The following is a 17,428-nucleotide window of genomic DNA, read 5'->3' as shown; positions in this document are numbered from 1 at the left end:
AGAATTGAATCTATCCAAGACCTATTGTCGTAATTTACATTTTAAAACATAATTTCATCAATAAATCATGTTAAATGGGTTAAACACTCATGCTATAATGATAAAACAACTATTGCTGACCATAAATAAGTTGTCCCTTTCATTTCTTACACTTCTAGCAGTTTCAAGGTAACATTTAGTCTTAAATGTTTATCGGAGCTTCGAATTACTGAAGTAACTCAGTATTAATCCAAATTATCCCTTGATACACTATATCAGTGGTTCCCAAACTTTCTCTGCATGGCCCCCCTTTTCTAGATAGGAATATTATTGAGCCCCCCCATTCAAACTACACAGGTTCAGATTCAAACTTTATTTGAAATACAACTCCCTTTTCTAATTGAGCGAAACAAATACAATTACAAAATACAAATGGTGCAATTTCACCACTGTGGGAGAAAAAAGAGCAATCAATTAAAAATAAAAGTCCAGCACAAGTTTGAAATCATGCAAATGCAGATTTAACATTCCTATTAATATTCATTGGCGTACACAAATTAAAGTTTGTCTTACGTTTACCGCATTTTGTTTTTAATGATAACCGCAGGTTTCAGCCTATACTATAGCACAAAACAACACTAAATCATACCCATTAATTGATAGTCTCCCTGCACTTCATGTAGAAAATTTTAAACCTTGTTTTTCATGATATGGTTAGATTTTTTTTGTCTGGCGCTGCAAAACGTCGTCACGCGTCACCATGTCACATGGTACAAAAACCTTGCAGGAGCAAGACGACAATTAAGACAGATCGTACAGCACCTCTCAGCCGGCTGAACAAACTGGAACAGCCTCCGTGACGACACAACTTTGCCCTTATTGGCTGAAGAACGTATCGTTTGTATGACGTTTGTATCCCAGGAAGTTCCTATACGTTATCTGCTATTTCTCCCGAATATCACGTAAAGCAGTGAGAACTGGTTTTCAGTTAATTTACCTGGTAAAATAAATGACATAAATGCTCTAATAGTACACGTAAGTTAGTGGTTCGTTTATTGATAGTTACTGTAATGTTGCGCTGCTTTATGTATTTACTCATCCAGTCTGTGAAGAGATTATTTTAGGGTGGCACATGCCCCTGAGGCTATCCCATTGGTGCACCCCCCCGCAATACCTCTGCGCCCCTCTAGGGGGGCATGCCCCCAGTTTGGGAACCACTGCACTATATGAACAAAATTACTGGGACTTGCGTCTTAATCATTGAATTCTAGTGTTTCATTCAAACCCATTGCCACAGGTGTATAAAATTAAGCACCGAGCCATGCAGGCAAGTTTACAAGCAGTTATGAAAGAATGGGTCAATCTGAAGAGTTCATTGAATTCAAGCATGATACTGTCATAGGATGCCACCTTTGCAATAAGTCAGTTCGTGAAATTTCTTCCCTGCTAGATATTCCACAGTCTGCTTTAAGTTGTAGTATTGTAAGTTGAATATATGTAGTGGAGGCGTTTAGGAACAACAGACTCGGCCACAAAGTGGCTGACCACGTCAAGTGACAGAGCGGGTTCGTGGAATACTGACGCATATAATGTGTAAGTCAACAACACTCTCTGATTTAATAACTACAAAGTTTCAAACTTCCTCTGAAATGAACCCCATCACAAAAACTGTGCAGTGGGAGCTTCATGGAATGGGCTTCGGTGGCTGAGCAGCTGTATACAAGCCTCACATCACCAAGTGCAATGCCAAGCGTTGGATGGTGTGGTATAAAGCACATCGCCACTGCACTCTGAAGCAATGGAAATGTGTTCCATGGAGTGAGAAGTCATGCTTCTCTGTCTGGCAGTCTGATGGACAAGTTTGGGTTTGGCAGATACAAAGAAAATGTTACCTGCCAGTCTGCATGGGGTTGTTTTTCAGGGGTTTGGCTAGGCCCCCTAGTTCCAGTGAAGGGAACTTTTAATGCTTCAACATGCTAAGACATTTTGGACAATCTGTGCTTCCAACTTTGTGGAAACAGTTTGCGGGAAGGCCGTTTTCTTTTCCAGCATGACTGTACCCCAGTGCACAAAGCAAAGTCAATAAACTCATGGTTGGGTAACTTTGGTGTGGAAGAACTTGATTGGCCCTCATAGAGCCCTTGACCTCAACGAGGAACTTGAATGGAGATCGCGAGTCAGGCCTTCACATCCAACATCAGTGCTTGACCTCACAAATGCTCTTCTGGATGAATGTGTAAAAATTCCCACAGTCACACTCCAAAATGTTGTGGAAAGCCCTCCCAGAAGGCTGGCCGCTGTTATAACTACAAAGCGGGGACCAACTCCATACTGATGCCTATGGATTTAGAATGGGAGGTCATGAAAGTTCCTGTAGATGTAATGGCCAGGTGTCCCAATACTTTTGTATATATAGTGTATATTTCTGAGGAGGCTGGTCTCAATGCCATCTGTTTATGAGGATGCATTGTGATAGGAGTTTTGTTACATAGGAGTTCATTTTGACTATTGCAATGACCATTACAGTGAAAGTAGTGTAGGTTTTTTTTTCCATCACTGGTTATTATTGGCTGTCATAAGCAATAACTGAGACCTTGAACGTGATGATGAATGATATTACAATAGCTGTATTGTATTATTGTTATAATTATAGGTTTATTTGTTTGGGAGTCTGAATGTTTAAATTCTGCCCCTGCTCTGACCTCCTCAGGTAGTCCAAACAGCACTTTCTGAGACCCAGGACCCTGAGGAGGTATCCGTCTCTGTAAAGGCCTTCATGACTGCTGACCTGCCTAATGAGCTGATTGAACTGCTGGAGAAGATCGTCCTAGATAACTCTGTCTTCAGCGAGCACAGGTTAGTTGTTGGTTTCATGTCTAATCCTTATTTTAGTGCTTTTAATGTTTAGCTCACTTTGGTGGTGTTGTTGTTGTCGTTGTTGTTGTTGTTATTATTATTATTATTATTATTATTGTTATTAATATTATGCATACACACAGTGGTGGGCTCTGCTGACCGAAAAGTAATGACTGCTAATATATTAATTCCAAAGTTGAATTTCATAACATTAAACCAATGAACCACAACAAAATTTAGCGAAAGCTAGGGGTGAACAATCTATCAATTTCAAATCAAAATTGCGATTTGAAACAATGTGATTAGTAAATCGCAAAGACTTTGATTTATGATATGCATTATATAGCATGTCTGACCTAGGGTTTATAACTGCCTCGAGAATAGCTGTACAGATTCACTCCGTCCTCCTTGTGTGACAGTCATTCTCACCAATCAGAAGTGCCATGCTACTCGCATGCCAGTCATTCTCACCAATCAAGGAAAACGTTGTGAAAAAATATTGATTGTGCTGCTGAGTTATAAATGAACTGCCTACCAATTTCATGGTCAGAGATTGTTTACTTAAAGGTTCTGTTACTAGGGTCCAAGCAGCATTAGCTGCAGGATTGCTGTTGTTTGTCTTCTTACTGAAATAGTTCCATTTTTTAAATTATTGCTTGATTTAACTTAACAGTCATAGCTTTTGTGATAATTGTTTTGTGTAAAAAAGTAATCAATATATGTTGGAGGCAATTCATATCATAAAGTTTTCATCCTTGCATTACAATATAGACCAGTTAATACTTTGGTATTTCATGTGGAAATGCTGCATCATCTGTTTTTAATCTGTTACACATCAAATATTGAACTGAAGCTTGATTTTTTAATTATATTGCAAATCATATCGTAATTGGAATATCTGTTAGAAAAATTGCAATTAGATATTTTCTTTAGTTGTTCAGCCCTAGTGGAAGCTAACAATAACCACCAACTTTTATTATGAATTTAGCTTTGGTTTGGTTTTGGGCTCTGATACATAAAATTCTGACCTATTTAACAATTTGGTTCCACAAGGCTGGAGTGATTACCTGGGGATATTTAGGATGTACCCAGGTGGCGATCGTTGGATTCTGTAGAGTCTCCAGAATAGATTTTCTTTTGGTGATATTTCATTTCCAAGATGAAAGCGTTATTGTCAGAGGAATCCTATTGCGTGATTGGCTCATGCTGACATTTTGGCCTCAGTGATGCCACTTGGGGACTACAAACATGGCACCGTTTACCCAGAACTAGTAAGGATGGTCTCAGCTCTTTATTGGTCAATCAGAACCCAGAAAATAAAGGAAAATAACCAGGGGCCATAACAGGATTTCTTGCTTAGCTGGATAACTTATTTAAGGTAGTCCATTTAAACTAAGGTGCCTGAAATCCGACAAGTAATGCAATTAAGCAAGAAATCCAGCTTTTTGATACACCCGCAGTTCTCTGCTTAGTTCAGGGTACCCCAATTTAAATGGACTTTATCTTCCTTCACTTACATTTAGCCCAGACTACCTTAAATGCAACAGGCTATCAACCAATCACGTATTGTGTTTACACAGTCAGCCAACAGCTAATTAACAGTCACCCTTCACTAATTAGCGGTTACAGGATTAGCGGAACCCTGTGTGTGTGTGTGTGTATATACAGTGCTACAGGTTTAGAAAAAAAATCACTATTTATTGAAACAAGTTTATTCAAAGAAAAACAAATCAAGAAAAAAATATTCTTAATAAAAGCACATGTGCCACAGTTGTTGGCACCCTTGGCATATGTAACTGAAGCATGTCTCCCATTGAAATTGGATGCTGTTAAGTTACAGGTACTTCAGCAAACAGTGATTTTTTTTTTTTTCTAACCCTTCTTTCTAATTTTTACAAGGCGTGCCAATAATAGGGGGGGTTCTGTATATATACACCTACCATATACACACTCTTTTTATCCGTCAAATTAATTGGTAGATTACTCGAATATTAATATAACCAATAAGTAACAACCCTACCTATGGACAAGGTCCGCTGGTCCCGGCCGTGTGCCTTTAAGAACATGCAGAAGAAGCATCGGATATAGCGGACTCGCATATAATGGAATTTCGCTTATAACGGACAAACAATTTGGTCCCCAGGGCCGCTTTTAGCTGTAGTTTTGTTCGGCTATAACGGACATGCAGGCTCCGCCTACAAGGCGCGTGGCGTGCCGGTGATATCCAGCGTAGATACGTACGTAGTCGGGATTATTAATAGTCACGCATCTAGTCAGGTAAAGTTGGATTACTACATGTACAATATAATAATCTATAGCACAAGTGTGTCTGCTGTGGTGTGTCATGTAGTTGTGTTCTGGGCATACAGCAACTCTGGACATAACGGACTTTGGATATAACGTACTGTTTTGCCAGGTCCCTTGAAGTCCATTATAACTGGATTTTACTGTATTCAGTTAACATCTAACATTTTTTTCTTAATGTGACAGGAACCTGCAGAATCTCCTCATCCTGACAGCCATCAAAGCCGATCGTACCCGTGTGATGGAATACATCAACAGGCTGGACAACTATGATGCCCCTGACATTGCCAACATCGCCATCAGCAACGAGCTGTTTGAGGAAGCGTTTGCCATCTTCCGCAAGTTCGATGTCAACACATCTGCCATCCAGGTAAAAATGAAATGCTTCTTCCAGTAGAGCATGCAGTTATGGTCTCTCGAGTCATGCTTTTGTATGCACCTGCATATGCGTGTGCTACCTTATGTTTGAAACATCTGAGGTGGAAATATGTGAAAAAAGAAAAGTAATCAGAGCCTCAGTGTTTATCATGACAGTGTTAAAAGCATCATTGTACTGAGATACCACAGTCATCATGTGGCTGCCTTTTTTTGGAGCTTAAATGAAGTGGTGACTACTGATTGTTCTGCATTTGGTCGCACATCTTTGTAGTTTGAATGCCTCTTTGCTGCTACTCTTTGGCTTTCAGGTTCTGATTGAGCACATTGGGAATCTCGATCGGGCCTATGAGTTCGCCGAGCGCTGCAATGAGCCTGCTGTTTGGAGCCAGCTGGGCCGCGCACAGCTGCAGAAGGAGCTGGTCAAGGAGGCCATCGACTCCTACATCAAGGCAGATGATCCCTCTGCTTACATGGAGGTGGTCAGCGCGGCAAGCCGAAACAGTAAGGAGCTGCAGTGGGACCCCTTAGCTCAGTCTGTGGCACAATCCTGAAGGATCAGGAGAATTCTTCTGCTTTTTACATGTGTATAATTCTGCTGGGAACTCTGAAAATATATGTGAGAAGTTCTGGTGCCTACAAACACAAATAGCATTAAATGTTCACCATCTGTGTGAATAGAAGTGTCAAGCTGATAACTATGGATATCGGTGGCAGGGAATGTTTAAAACTTTATAGAAAACAGTTGAATTGTGTGTATTACTGGTATATAAGTGCTGTTTCTCTTCAGTCCTTCTTAAACACTCTCTGGCTGCAGTTACCCATCTGTGCACAAGTTTAATGATCATGGTTTAATGGTGGTGATGGTTCTCATAGATGAGGAAGGCACTTGTCATTCTCGTGATGTCAGGATAATTAATCATGTTTGTGAAGAGACCGCAGGAAAGATACAAACATACCTGTTTGCTGGCTTTATGCAGGGAGACAGCTGACTCTGATCTGAAAATCACATTTGGCTGACTTTAGTAAACTGCATTTGGCAGATTTTTCAACTTCAGTCAATCGATATGTGAAAGAGATTTGGAGACTCATTGTGTCGTTGATATTTCATATACAAATATGAAAAGAAAATACAACTGTATTTTCTATTTTGGAATATGGACTGGGAGACTAAGTTGTTTTCTGACTCCTCAGATAACTGGGAGGACCTGGTGAAGTTCCTGCAAATGGCTCGCAAGAAGGCAAGGGAGTCCTACGTGGAGACGGAGCTGATCTTTGCCCTGGCAAAGACCAACCGACTGTCAGAGCTTGAGGAGTTTGTGAGCGGCCCCAACAATGCTCACATCCAGCAGGTATGACCTTACCCTGGCCAGACTCTTTGAAAGTATCCTGAATCACTTGGGCTACATGTCGTGTGTCGCCTTGAGTCTTTGTTTTTGTTTTATTCCATTCATACCGAACAAATTATAGTCTCATGACAGGGGTTGCCGCATGCCTGGGACAGTTGTGGTTGTCCAGCTTCACATGGATCCCCTTTAGCCTGTGAGACTGACTTCTCCTCCCACACTGCAGGTGGGAGACCGCTGCTATGACGACGGCATGTATGACGCAGCCAAGCTCCTGTACAACAATGTGTCCAACTTTGCCCGGCTGGCCTCCACACTGGTGCACCTGGGTGAATACCAGGCAGCCGTTGACAGCGCTCGCAAGGCCAACAGCACTCGCACCTGGAAGGAAGTAAGTCCTCCCCCTGCTCTTTCGATGCCCCCCCCCCCCTCCACACACACAACCCTTCAGGCTGTGAAACAACTGTTAGTATCCCATCCCTAAATCCCTTGGGTTTTCATTTCTACCAAACCCTATCAGACTTGCATGGGTGTTGTGTTGTGTTGTGATGTGACAGATGAATGTTGTACATTATCTGGCTTCACATGGGCTCTCCTGCACTAGGTGTGCTTTGCCTGTGTGGATGGCACAGAGTTCCGGCTGGCCCAGATTTGCGGCCTCCACATCGTCATCCACGCCGATGAACTGGAGGAGCTCATTACTTATTATCAGGTATGCTGGCAGCTCATATTGGCACTACCAAGATGCAACTTCCTTGCTTTTAGAACTATGTTGCTGTAATATTTAGAATCTCTTGTGTTAATGCATGTACTACAGCACAATAAGTGCAATTAGAATGAGTACTGTAGATGCAAAGGTCTTGGCCAGTCTGTGTGCTGTAAGTACTGTAGATGCAAAGGTCTTGGCCAGTCTGTGTGCTGTAAGTACTGTAGATGCAAAGGTCTTGGCCAGTCTGTGTGCTGTAAGTACTGTAGATGCAAAGGTCTTGGCCAGTCTGTGTGCTGTAAGTACTGTAGATGCAAAGGTCTTGGCCAGTCTGTGTGCTGTAAGTACTGTAGATGCAAAGGTCTTGGCCAGTCTGTGTGCTGTAAGTACTGTAGATGCAAAGGTCTTGGCCAGTCTGTGTGCTGTAAGTACTGTAGATGCAAAGGTCTTGGCCAGTCTGTGTGCTGTAAGTACTGTAGATGCAAAGGTCTTGGCCAGTCTGTGTGCTGTAAATAGGTTTTCGGAGTGACACACTCTGCCTCAGAGGAGTGCAGTCAGTCATCAGCCAGTTTTTGCCGAGGTGTGATTGTAATAGTGTACTGTAGTTGGTTGTCTGAGAATAAAGGCCAAACACTAGCAAAGAGTGATTCTTAGGGAATGCATAGGTAGTGCACCTAGTCAAAGGCAATCAACATATACAGAAGTGTGATCAGTAAGACACTCTGGACCAGACACCCTCCTTAGACCTTAAAGGGGTTGTGCCTTGTCTCATCTTCCAGGACCGGGGATACTTTGAAGAGCTGATAGCTCTGCTGGAAGCAGCACTAGGCCTGGAACGTGCCCATATGGGCATGTTCACAGAGCTGGCCATCCTCTACTCAAAGTTCAAACCGCAGAAGATGAGGGAGCACCTGGAGCTCTTCTGGTCCCGGGTCAACATCCCCAAGGTACCGTCCTAGAAGCAGGCGAGCTATGATGGGCGTCTTACTAATTATCAATGTCAACTTATTGTCAACATTGCTGACCAGGTGCTCCGTGCTGCGGAACAAGCACACCTGTGGGGGGAGCTTGTCTTCCTCTACGACAAGTATGAAGAGTATGACAATGCAGTCATCACCATGATGAACCACCCCACTGATGGCTGGAAAGAGGGCCAGTTCAAGGACATCATCACCAAGGTGAGCTGACACCCTGCACAAAGTCGCACTGTAAGCACTGCAAGTCAGAGACATAAATCCTACCATATTGATGATAATAATAATAATGATAATAATAATAGTGGTGTTGTATTGATTTGTGGTCTGTATCCCTTTACAGGTGGCTAATGTGGAGCTGTACTATAAGGCCCTGCAGTTCTACCTGGACTATAAGCCCCTCCTGATAAATGACCTGCTGGCTGTCCTTTCTCCTCGGCTGGACCACACGAGAGCTGTTGCTTTCTTCTCCAAGGTAGGGAGCATACAGTGGCAATGGGGGGGAGGAAGGGGGGTGGGGGCACAGTGCTTTCAGCTGAATTGTCAGTCAGCACACTGTGAAAAGCTACGTTCAAGCTGGTCTTGTTTCTCCTAAGGTCGTCCGCTGGAACTGACTTTCTGTTCTCTGAACAATTTGCTGATGAGCTCTGTTATAGATCACACTGGGAAGGTGGTGTGTGAGGGGATGTCAGCCAATACATTACAAGGGCTCTGTTCTCAGGTCAAAGAAATGGATGTAGATCAACTTACCAACAATCTTAACATGGTTTTTTTTGTCCATGCCTAACAGATGGACCAGCTGAAGCTCGTCAAGCCTTATCTCCGGTCTGTGCAGAGCCACAACAACAAAGGGGTCAACGAGGCCTTAAACATGCTCCTTACAGAGGAGGAGGACTTCCAGGTGACTTGCTGCTCTCAAGCCCAAGGCTCTGTTTGGGCTCAGTCTGTCTCAGGAATGTTCAGCAGTCCCTGTTTTGGCCTCTTCTGACCTGAAATTCTATGGCTAAATCAGTCTGGTCCATTTCATAAATTGCAAAAAAAGAAAGTGTTAAAATGTGTGTCTTCTGTTCCTCATCATACAGTGATGACTGTACTGAATGTCATCCCACCCCCCATTATGAGAATTGTTTGTGCTTTGGAGTTAATAAAGGTCTCCACATGATAAATATTATGTGGACCACTCTGGTTTGCTGGTCTATATCCTCCTGAGACCCAAGGAAGAAAGTGTCCTTCAATTTTAGGTTATTTGTCTTTGGAGGAAATAAGACATCTTACAATTTAGATTTTTACAATTTTTTTTTTATTTTTAATTTCACAGCATGTCCTCTTTAGTGTACAACAGGAATAAATACGTTTCCTAAAATCAGTGAAAAGATAGATGCAAAAATAAATGTCCACTACAATTGACATAAATGAATGGGTGGGGTCTCAGGAGGTTATGCATGTCCAAACCATTTGCATGGTTGCCTTTTCAGGGTCTGAGGGCCTCCATCGATGCGTACGATAACTTTGACAACATCAGCCTGGCGCAGAGGCTGGAGAAGCACGAGCTGATTGAGTTCCGCCGTATTGCCGCATACCTCTACAAGGGCAACAACCGTTGGAAACAGAGCGTGGAGCTGTGCAAGAAGGACCGACTATACAAGGTGGGCCGCCAGTCAGGGGAGCCCTCAGAGGACCACCTTTCAGGGGATTCGCCGCTTTAATGCTGTGTCAGCATTGATGCTTCTTCTGGTTTCTGTTTTCTTAATGATTTTTTAGACCTGTAAGTCATTTCTCTAATTATTAAAAAGGTTCCTGAAACGCATCATATACCCCTTTTCAGACCACATTATCCTAGCTGACTGTAGACTTGTCCTAGGATGCTAGCCTGCTAACTGTGCTAGCCAAGACTATTATGCATATTATCATGCAGAAGTATTTACCTCAGTGCTAACCTGTTGACTGTTATCACAGGCCTGTTACAAAATGCATGCTAATAATGTCAAAAATAAACTTAAATCCTATAAGCCTTTGTAAACGTTTAAACTACTTCATCAAACATTCTAGCCATGCTATAATGACCTCACACCTGCCCACTTGTCCCAGGATGCCATGCTTTACGCGGCCGAGTCCAAGGACTCAGAACTGGCAGAGAAGCTCCTGCAGTGGTTCCTGGAGGAGGGCAAGAAGGAGTGCTTTGCGGCCTGCCTCTTCGCCTCCTACGACCTGCTGCACCCGGACGTGGTGCTGGAGCTGGCCTGGAGGCACCGCATCATGGATTTCGCCATGCCCTACTTCATCCAGGTGATGAGGGAGTACTTGACTAAGGTGAGTCTGAAGATCTGGAACACTACCCAGGCTGCCGTGCAGTGGCCACATAACAATAGCCTCAGGTTTTGTTGATTTATTATTTTTTTTTTTTTTATTTGGTCAAAATAAATGTAGGGTCATCTCCAAAAATATTGTTCATTTGCAGGTAGCGTGTTTATTTATGACTTAAAATGTAATATATGACAATATTCCCACCACTTACTACTGATACGTTCTGTCAGTTTAGTCCTGTGTGGGTGCAGTGATAGAGAGGCATGCTTTTGGATTTTGAATTGCTTTTTTGTCGTCTTCACGGATGTTTTGCTTTCTGTAGTGTCTAATTCACGGTTTGGTCTGGAAGCCAGACGGGTGTCTCTTAACATCCATTCAGTACGTATTGTACATGTTGGCCTTTCAGATGAGATAGTCATGTCTGCTATTTTCAGAGTGGATGTGATGGTTTTATTTAATCTATAATGATTAATGACTTCCGTGGATTATTGTGTGTGATCTAGAAAATGGAAGCCAGTGTAGATACCTTTCTTTGCTTATTTTATACGAACTGTAAAAGGCAAAGAGAGCTTGGGAACATTGTGTGGGGTGTATCGGACCTCAGACAAATAAGAAGGAGAATAGTGCACACTGACATATTTATCCATCTATGTTCCAGCTGGTTATATAGTATCGGGTTCTGGAAGCTTATACTGTAATTATAGCCAAAAAATTGTTCCCAAAAGTAATGTGACTATTAGCACTGTGTCTATATTCCCTTTCAGTCTGCCTTCAGTTGGTTTGCATTACAACCGTAGGAACTTCCAGAAAAAGGCATGGTGTCTAATCTTCAGGACTGCACTCATCTCAGCTGTGAATGTGGTTTTAAAATGGGTTTTGTAGAACTACATTGATTCTTTTGCTGCAAGAAGACAGTTTCACAGTCCATTGGCAAAACTCCATTTTATGTAATTTTAAGTGTCTTTGTGAAACCCTGTGATCCTTCATGGAGGACAATGTTTAAAAAACAACAGAATAACACAGAAAAAAAAACTGATGCTGGCGCTGTGAGGATCCTGACTCTGGATTTTCTTACAGGTCGATCTGATTGCGGCGAAGGTGACGGTCTCTGCCTTTTAATTTTTCTCCTCCTTTTGCTGTCGTAACATAGATCTAGGTTTCTGATATAGGAACCTACCTGTAGTTATAGTGAATGTCTAACTATGATGCTCTTCTAACACATGTGTCAGCCTTGCTTCAGTTTTAACAAGTTGTCTTGGCCCTTTGCAGTAACTGAATGCATCTTTAAGGAGTGTTTACACTAATTCTACAAGCACTGCTGTCACACCCAAAGTGTTTCAGACAGTCCTGTAGGGAAATCTGTCCCTGTCCCCATAAAAACATCACTGGAGCATCCATCTCAGACCAGATCTCTGGCACTTATTTTTCATGTACGGGAGTCCCATTTGTAATCATAAACTGGGAAAGCGCTGTGAAATTGTAAAATGTGTTAGCCACCTGGTTCCAGCACACCCGCCACCCCCAAATAAAACTGATTTTCTTTGTTATTAAAAAAACATTTAAGATTGCTTGAATTGACATAATGATTACTTAAATTGAGTACAGGTAGTGCTAAGTACTTTTAAAATTGCTTTATTACTATTGTTTATCATTATCTTGATTGAAAATGAAATTGTTTTTCTCTAGCATGAGAAGTTTGACATTTCTAAATGCCATCAAGTTAGCATATTAACAGTATAAAAGCCTTATTTGGTTTCACCGTCAAATCAGAAACCATATTTATTTTAATATTTTGCGATTTTAATGCTTCTGCTAACTTTGGTTTTAGAAGATATTTGCTTGCATGTACTTAACTTAAATGACTTTGCAAGGAAGTGGTACTGTCCAGCACATTAAAATATGCTTTCTTATGGATTACTGGGGAGTATCTCATTTTGTTTAGTGTATATAAATACATATTTGCATGATTGGAGTGCTTGTCATCTGTAATAGAAAGATTATTTTTGTCTCTCTTGGAACGATTCATGGGAACTGCAATAGAGTTTAAGTGTGATTTGGATGTGGTGTTATGGCATTAAGGTGGCATGGTGGTGCAGTGGTTAGCACCTGGTCCTTTCTGTGTGGAGTTTGCACTGATTGGCGTGTTTAAATTGGCTCTGTAGTGTGAGTGTGAGTGTCTGTGCCCTGCATTGTATTGGCGCCCGTTGTTCCCGGGATAGGCTCCGGCCCCCTGCGACCCCAGTGGAGATTAAGCGGCTGCTATAATGGATGGATGATATTACAGCATTAATGTTGTCTTGTAATGTTGTTAAAAAGCTTGAGCTGTACATGGTGCTTGCCAGTTGTTCTGGCAGAATGAGTGACTGTGTCATTGACCCAGGATGTCAGCATTGCTGAGTCACTGGCTTACAGGCTGTCTTTGTGGAATTTTGAGAACTGTGTTTTGTTTGCCTGCTCAGTGGCACTTACTGGTTCTTAGCATTTATTTGCCCTTCAATTTAACAATCAAGTCAACTCCTAAGTGCTATTTTAAATTATTTACTAGACCTGCCTTTTGTTTGGAGGTGTTGCTCATGATGAAGACCTAAGACTACTTAGTACACACAAGCTTATTAATAATTCTGAGTGACTAGAGCTTCGTTTTTCTGTTGTCTCCATTGAAATATTACAGTAAACTACTGAGTAATATTTAGAATAGTATGTATTTTAAAATGTGTTAAGAAAATAAGCAGATTATCTGGATAGAAGTTTTGACTTGATTGGCAGATTTGTGGGGGAAATTATCTAAACCTTTAAGCAGCATCATGTCCTGCAGTCACATTTTCCTTTTGTGGACACCTGGAGATGTGCCATCTGGGGCACACAAGTGAAGCAAGCTTCCCTTTTCACCTGCAGGTAGACAAACTGGAAGCTTCAGAAAGCCAAAGGAAGACTGAGGAGGAGGTGACAGAGCCCACTCCCATTGTGTTTGGTATGTGTGTCATGTTGTCGTGGTTACCTTCAGCCCGGCGAGTCTCTGCTCCTTCCACTTCTGTGCTGACTTGGACCTGGCAGCTCCTGCTCAACTCAGAAAATGCAGCATTTACTGATTTGAAAGTGATAAATAGTGATATAGCACACACTGAGGGCCGAGCCTTGCATGAGTTGCTGTATGCACTTACAGCTGTGAGTGTATGTGTGATCAAGTTGGCCACTTAAAGCACCATGATTCCAGACAGGCTTCTTAAGTGTGTCTGTGTCTGTCTTTGCTGGCATGTAACCTTCCTGTTATGTCCACCCTCATCCTACAGGCCAGCAGCTGATGTTGACAGCTGGCCCAAGCACTGTGCCCCCCCAGCCTGGGTACCCAGGTTACGGCTATGCTGCACCTCCGTACACCCAGCCCACCTATGGCTACAACATGTGAAGGCGGGGCCCACACCTGCTCCGCCCACATCAACCTCACCTATCCAATGGCAAGCTAGGGATTCACACAGCACATCACGCCTTTTTGTTATCACCAAGCCAGCTCCGCGCAGCATGAAGACAATGCCCAGCTCCTGTCGCGACACGGCCTGCTTCTGCGTGCTCGTTACCCTGCCCATCCTCTTGTCCAGTCTCCGTCACACTCCACCTGAAGGATACTGCGGCTTTCCCATTGTCGTGTTAATTGTGAGCTGGCAGCACTGATTCTGAAATGACACTGTGTGGGAGGGTCTTTATACTCCATATGTACATTGTATCATGGGGAGGGTAAGTCTTGGTTTGCACCTCTCTTTTTTTGGACATTTGAATAACTGCATATTGACCTGCTGCGGATGCCCATTATGTTTTTGTGGTAGAATAACAACACTAATCAGCTTCCTGCAGGTGCTACATGTGGGGGGAGGGGTTAGTTCAGTTTCGTGTTCTAAGCATGGTGGAATGTAGATAACGCCAACGTCCCTCTTCAGCAGTGCCACTCATCACTACAGTGAGGCACATGCTGGTCTTTGTTTCCCTACAGTGTTGCCACAAGTAGTCATGGGAGCCAGGCTGAAGTATACTGACCCTCACATTGACTAATGGTACAGGGCTCTGCAGTCCTGCGGACGGTAGTCTTGAGCAAGGAGTAGCGAACTTACAGTGTACTTGTTTGTGCATGTACTGGCAAGCCGTATAAAGCTGTAACGATGCAAAAAGGAGCACAATTTAGATGTGGTGAAAGTGTTACCGATGTAGTGAGAAGACCCTTGAAATGTGTGTTGTGAAGAATTCAGCCTTTCTTACGAAAGGGTCAGGTAGAGCCACAAGGAACATTTTAAATAGTTCAAATGCGTTGAAGAAATAAGATACAGGATAAATGGATTATATCGCTGTACCACTTTTCCAAAGTAGTATCATCATTTTAATGTACTGAAAATGTATAATTTAAGGTAATGAAATGTTACTATTCCTAATTAATCAAACACCAATATAATATAAAACCATATGTATTGTCTATAGTGCATTGTTGTAGTCTTAAGCATAGTAATATTTTTAAAAAAAAAAACAAATACAAAAACAAATTACTCAGCACGTGTCAACAGATTTCTTTTTTCAATTTTAAGTAGCAGGCTTGAAAATGTTATGTAGCTCCTGTATTGACAGCCAGTGCCCCTGCCACCGCATCTCTGCTATGGAGTTCTGCTGACTGGGCTCTTCAGCGGTTCCTTCCGTCCTGCTGTTGGCCAAACATTTGGGTTCAACAGATTCTCAGCTATAAAGTGTTTCCTTCCCTTCCTGCACAAGTCATGCCTTCTGAAGGAGAAATAAAGTTTACACACATTGTCTCTGTTTCATAGATTCCACTTTCTCCCTGCAGGCCAAGCTAGAAGCATTTAAAGTCTGTTTCAGCTCTCGAAGTTGAAATGTTCTTGTGTTTAGTTACCAGTTACTGCATTGACAAAATATTTACTCTGGGAGTTAGAATGATAAAAAGATGCAGAAATTTTCACCATGTAATGTGAAATGAAAGTGATATATAGAATTAAAGGAGGACATGGGAAAATGAAGAACCTTTTAAGATGTTTGTTGATTTTCCTTCTCTCATCCATCTGAGCTGGCACGTTCTGTAAGAGCTGGTCTTTCCTAGAGCTTCCAGTATTATGTAACTAATTGGTTCAAAAACTCAAACTTTCTGCAGAGGATGGGAAGGAATCTTCCTCCTTGTGCTATATATAAAATGCCCTTTGGTTCATGTAGAATGTGATAATGAAGCCTTTTTGTTCTGAGAAAATGCTAATTTGTGGATGTTGTACTCTGCCCTCTAGTGGGAGAAATGGATATGAACTATGGGCAGTGTAAAGTAGGCAAATCTTGTTTTGAGAAATTGATGTTGGTGTGAAGCACAATGTCTTTAAACATTTTATATTAGTGTAACTCAAAAAACTTTCAAATAGGTGTTTTGATGAATCAATAATTTGTGGGAACATTATGTAACAAGCCTGATGAAGTGATATGTGGCTGCCTGGGAAAAACCATGCGGCGAATCTGCTGGGAACAGTTATGCTTCCAAAGCTGTTTGAAAGCACTTTGCAGCTTCTACAGCCACTCAGGCAGGATCCATGTTCTTCTCGTTTCCTGCCATTCGCTGTGCAACATTTTGTTGTGTTTCTGTCCCCCATCCCTGCCGACCTATGAGAGCTTTTCTGATTTCAGTTCATTTTCTCAGCCATATCCCTGAACACTAAGAATATTCATTAATAAGAATACTGAGATAAGAGATGAGAGCTTTACTGTCATTATACTGCAGTGCAATGACATTTTGTTGACAGTTCTTGTGCAGCAATTTTAAAACGATAAGTCAGAAAAACAGGTACTTCCTAAATAAAGTGCCAGCTAGAGACAGCAATAACATGCACAAGGAAAAAAATTAATATAAAATATAAATAAGCAAATATTAGTGGCAGTGTGTGTTAATAGTTCCTGTATTTTTTGAAAATGGGGAGGTAATGTGTGGAAAAATGAACAGTTCTGGGGGGTTGGGAAGGGTGTTCGGGGTCTGAGAGCCACAGATCTGGGGAAGTAGCTGTTTCTCAGTCTGATTGTCCGGCATCTGATTGCACTGGGGGCCACTTTCCAGACGGCAGTGCGATTCTTCAGGTTAAAGATCTTCTTTCTACTGTAGTGAACTTAACTTGTGATGCGTCCTGCATGAAACATGCACTTCTTGAGGAAAAAATACATATCTGACACTGGCATGATGGGTGCAGTTAAGTGGAAATTGGCTACTACTGTGTTTCAGTGTTAATGCCAGCCAGCACCATAACTAGTAGCTTTGATTTACTAAATCAGTGTCTCCCAACCTGGTCCTTTGGGACCCACAGACAGTCCAAATTTTTGCTCCATCCCAGCTCCCTACCGGGGCAAAGATGTGGACTGTTTGGCAGAGTGCTGGGAGGGAGCAAAAACATGGACCATCTGTGAGTCCCTTAGGATTGGGTTGGGAAACATTGTGCTGAATTAATGTTTTTTTTCTGCTATACGTAAAGAATTGAGCGATATCCATCCTTCCTTCCTTCCAACCGCATCACCACATACTGTTACTCTGCTCTGATCGATAATTGATTCCTTTAATTAATGGA

General features: G+C 42.1%; 1 protein-coding gene across 3 annotated transcripts in view; it reads left to right on the top strand.

The window, feature by feature from the left end:
* cltcl1 (clathrin, heavy chain-like 1) overlaps positions 1-15,632 on the top strand; it is a 61,709-nt gene extending 46,077 nt beyond the window's left edge. Inside the window, exons 19-33 of one of the 3 annotated variants that reach the window (XM_072709124.1) lie at positions 2,690-2,835; positions 5,326-5,509; positions 5,826-6,018; positions 6,709-6,866; positions 7,087-7,251; positions 7,465-7,572; positions 8,346-8,513; positions 8,595-8,744; positions 8,884-9,015; positions 9,331-9,441; positions 10,016-10,186; positions 10,629-10,850; positions 11,922-11,942; positions 13,740-13,815; positions 14,135-15,632. In XM_072709124.1, the coding sequence (XP_072565225.1) occupies positions 2,690-2,835; positions 5,326-5,509; positions 5,826-6,018; positions 6,709-6,866; positions 7,087-7,251; positions 7,465-7,572; positions 8,346-8,513; positions 8,595-8,744; positions 8,884-9,015; positions 9,331-9,441; positions 10,016-10,186; positions 10,629-10,850; positions 11,922-11,942; positions 13,740-13,815; positions 14,135-14,250 (2,121 nt within the window). In that variant the 3' untranslated portion in view covers positions 14,251-15,632. Of the gene's footprint in view, positions 1-2,689; positions 2,836-5,325; positions 5,510-5,825; positions 6,019-6,708; positions 6,867-7,086; positions 7,252-7,464; positions 7,573-8,345; positions 8,514-8,594; positions 8,745-8,883; positions 9,016-9,330; positions 9,442-10,015; positions 10,187-10,628; positions 10,851-11,921; positions 11,949-13,739; positions 13,816-14,134 lie in introns of all 3 variants that reach the window. The other 2 variants (XM_023832275.2, XM_023832278.2) reach the window with 2 other exon arrangements.
* The last annotated feature ends 1,796 nt before the right edge of the window (positions 15,633-17,428 follow it).

This window comes from Paramormyrops kingsleyae, chromosome 2 (assembly GCF_048594095.1).
Source record: "Paramormyrops kingsleyae isolate MSU_618 chromosome 2, PKINGS_0.4, whole genome shotgun sequence".
Lineage (NCBI taxonomy): Eukaryota > Metazoa > Chordata > Actinopteri > Osteoglossiformes > Mormyridae > Paramormyrops > Paramormyrops kingsleyae.
Note: the sequence above shows the minus strand (reverse complement) of the source record. Positions and strands in the feature narration are given on the sequence as shown.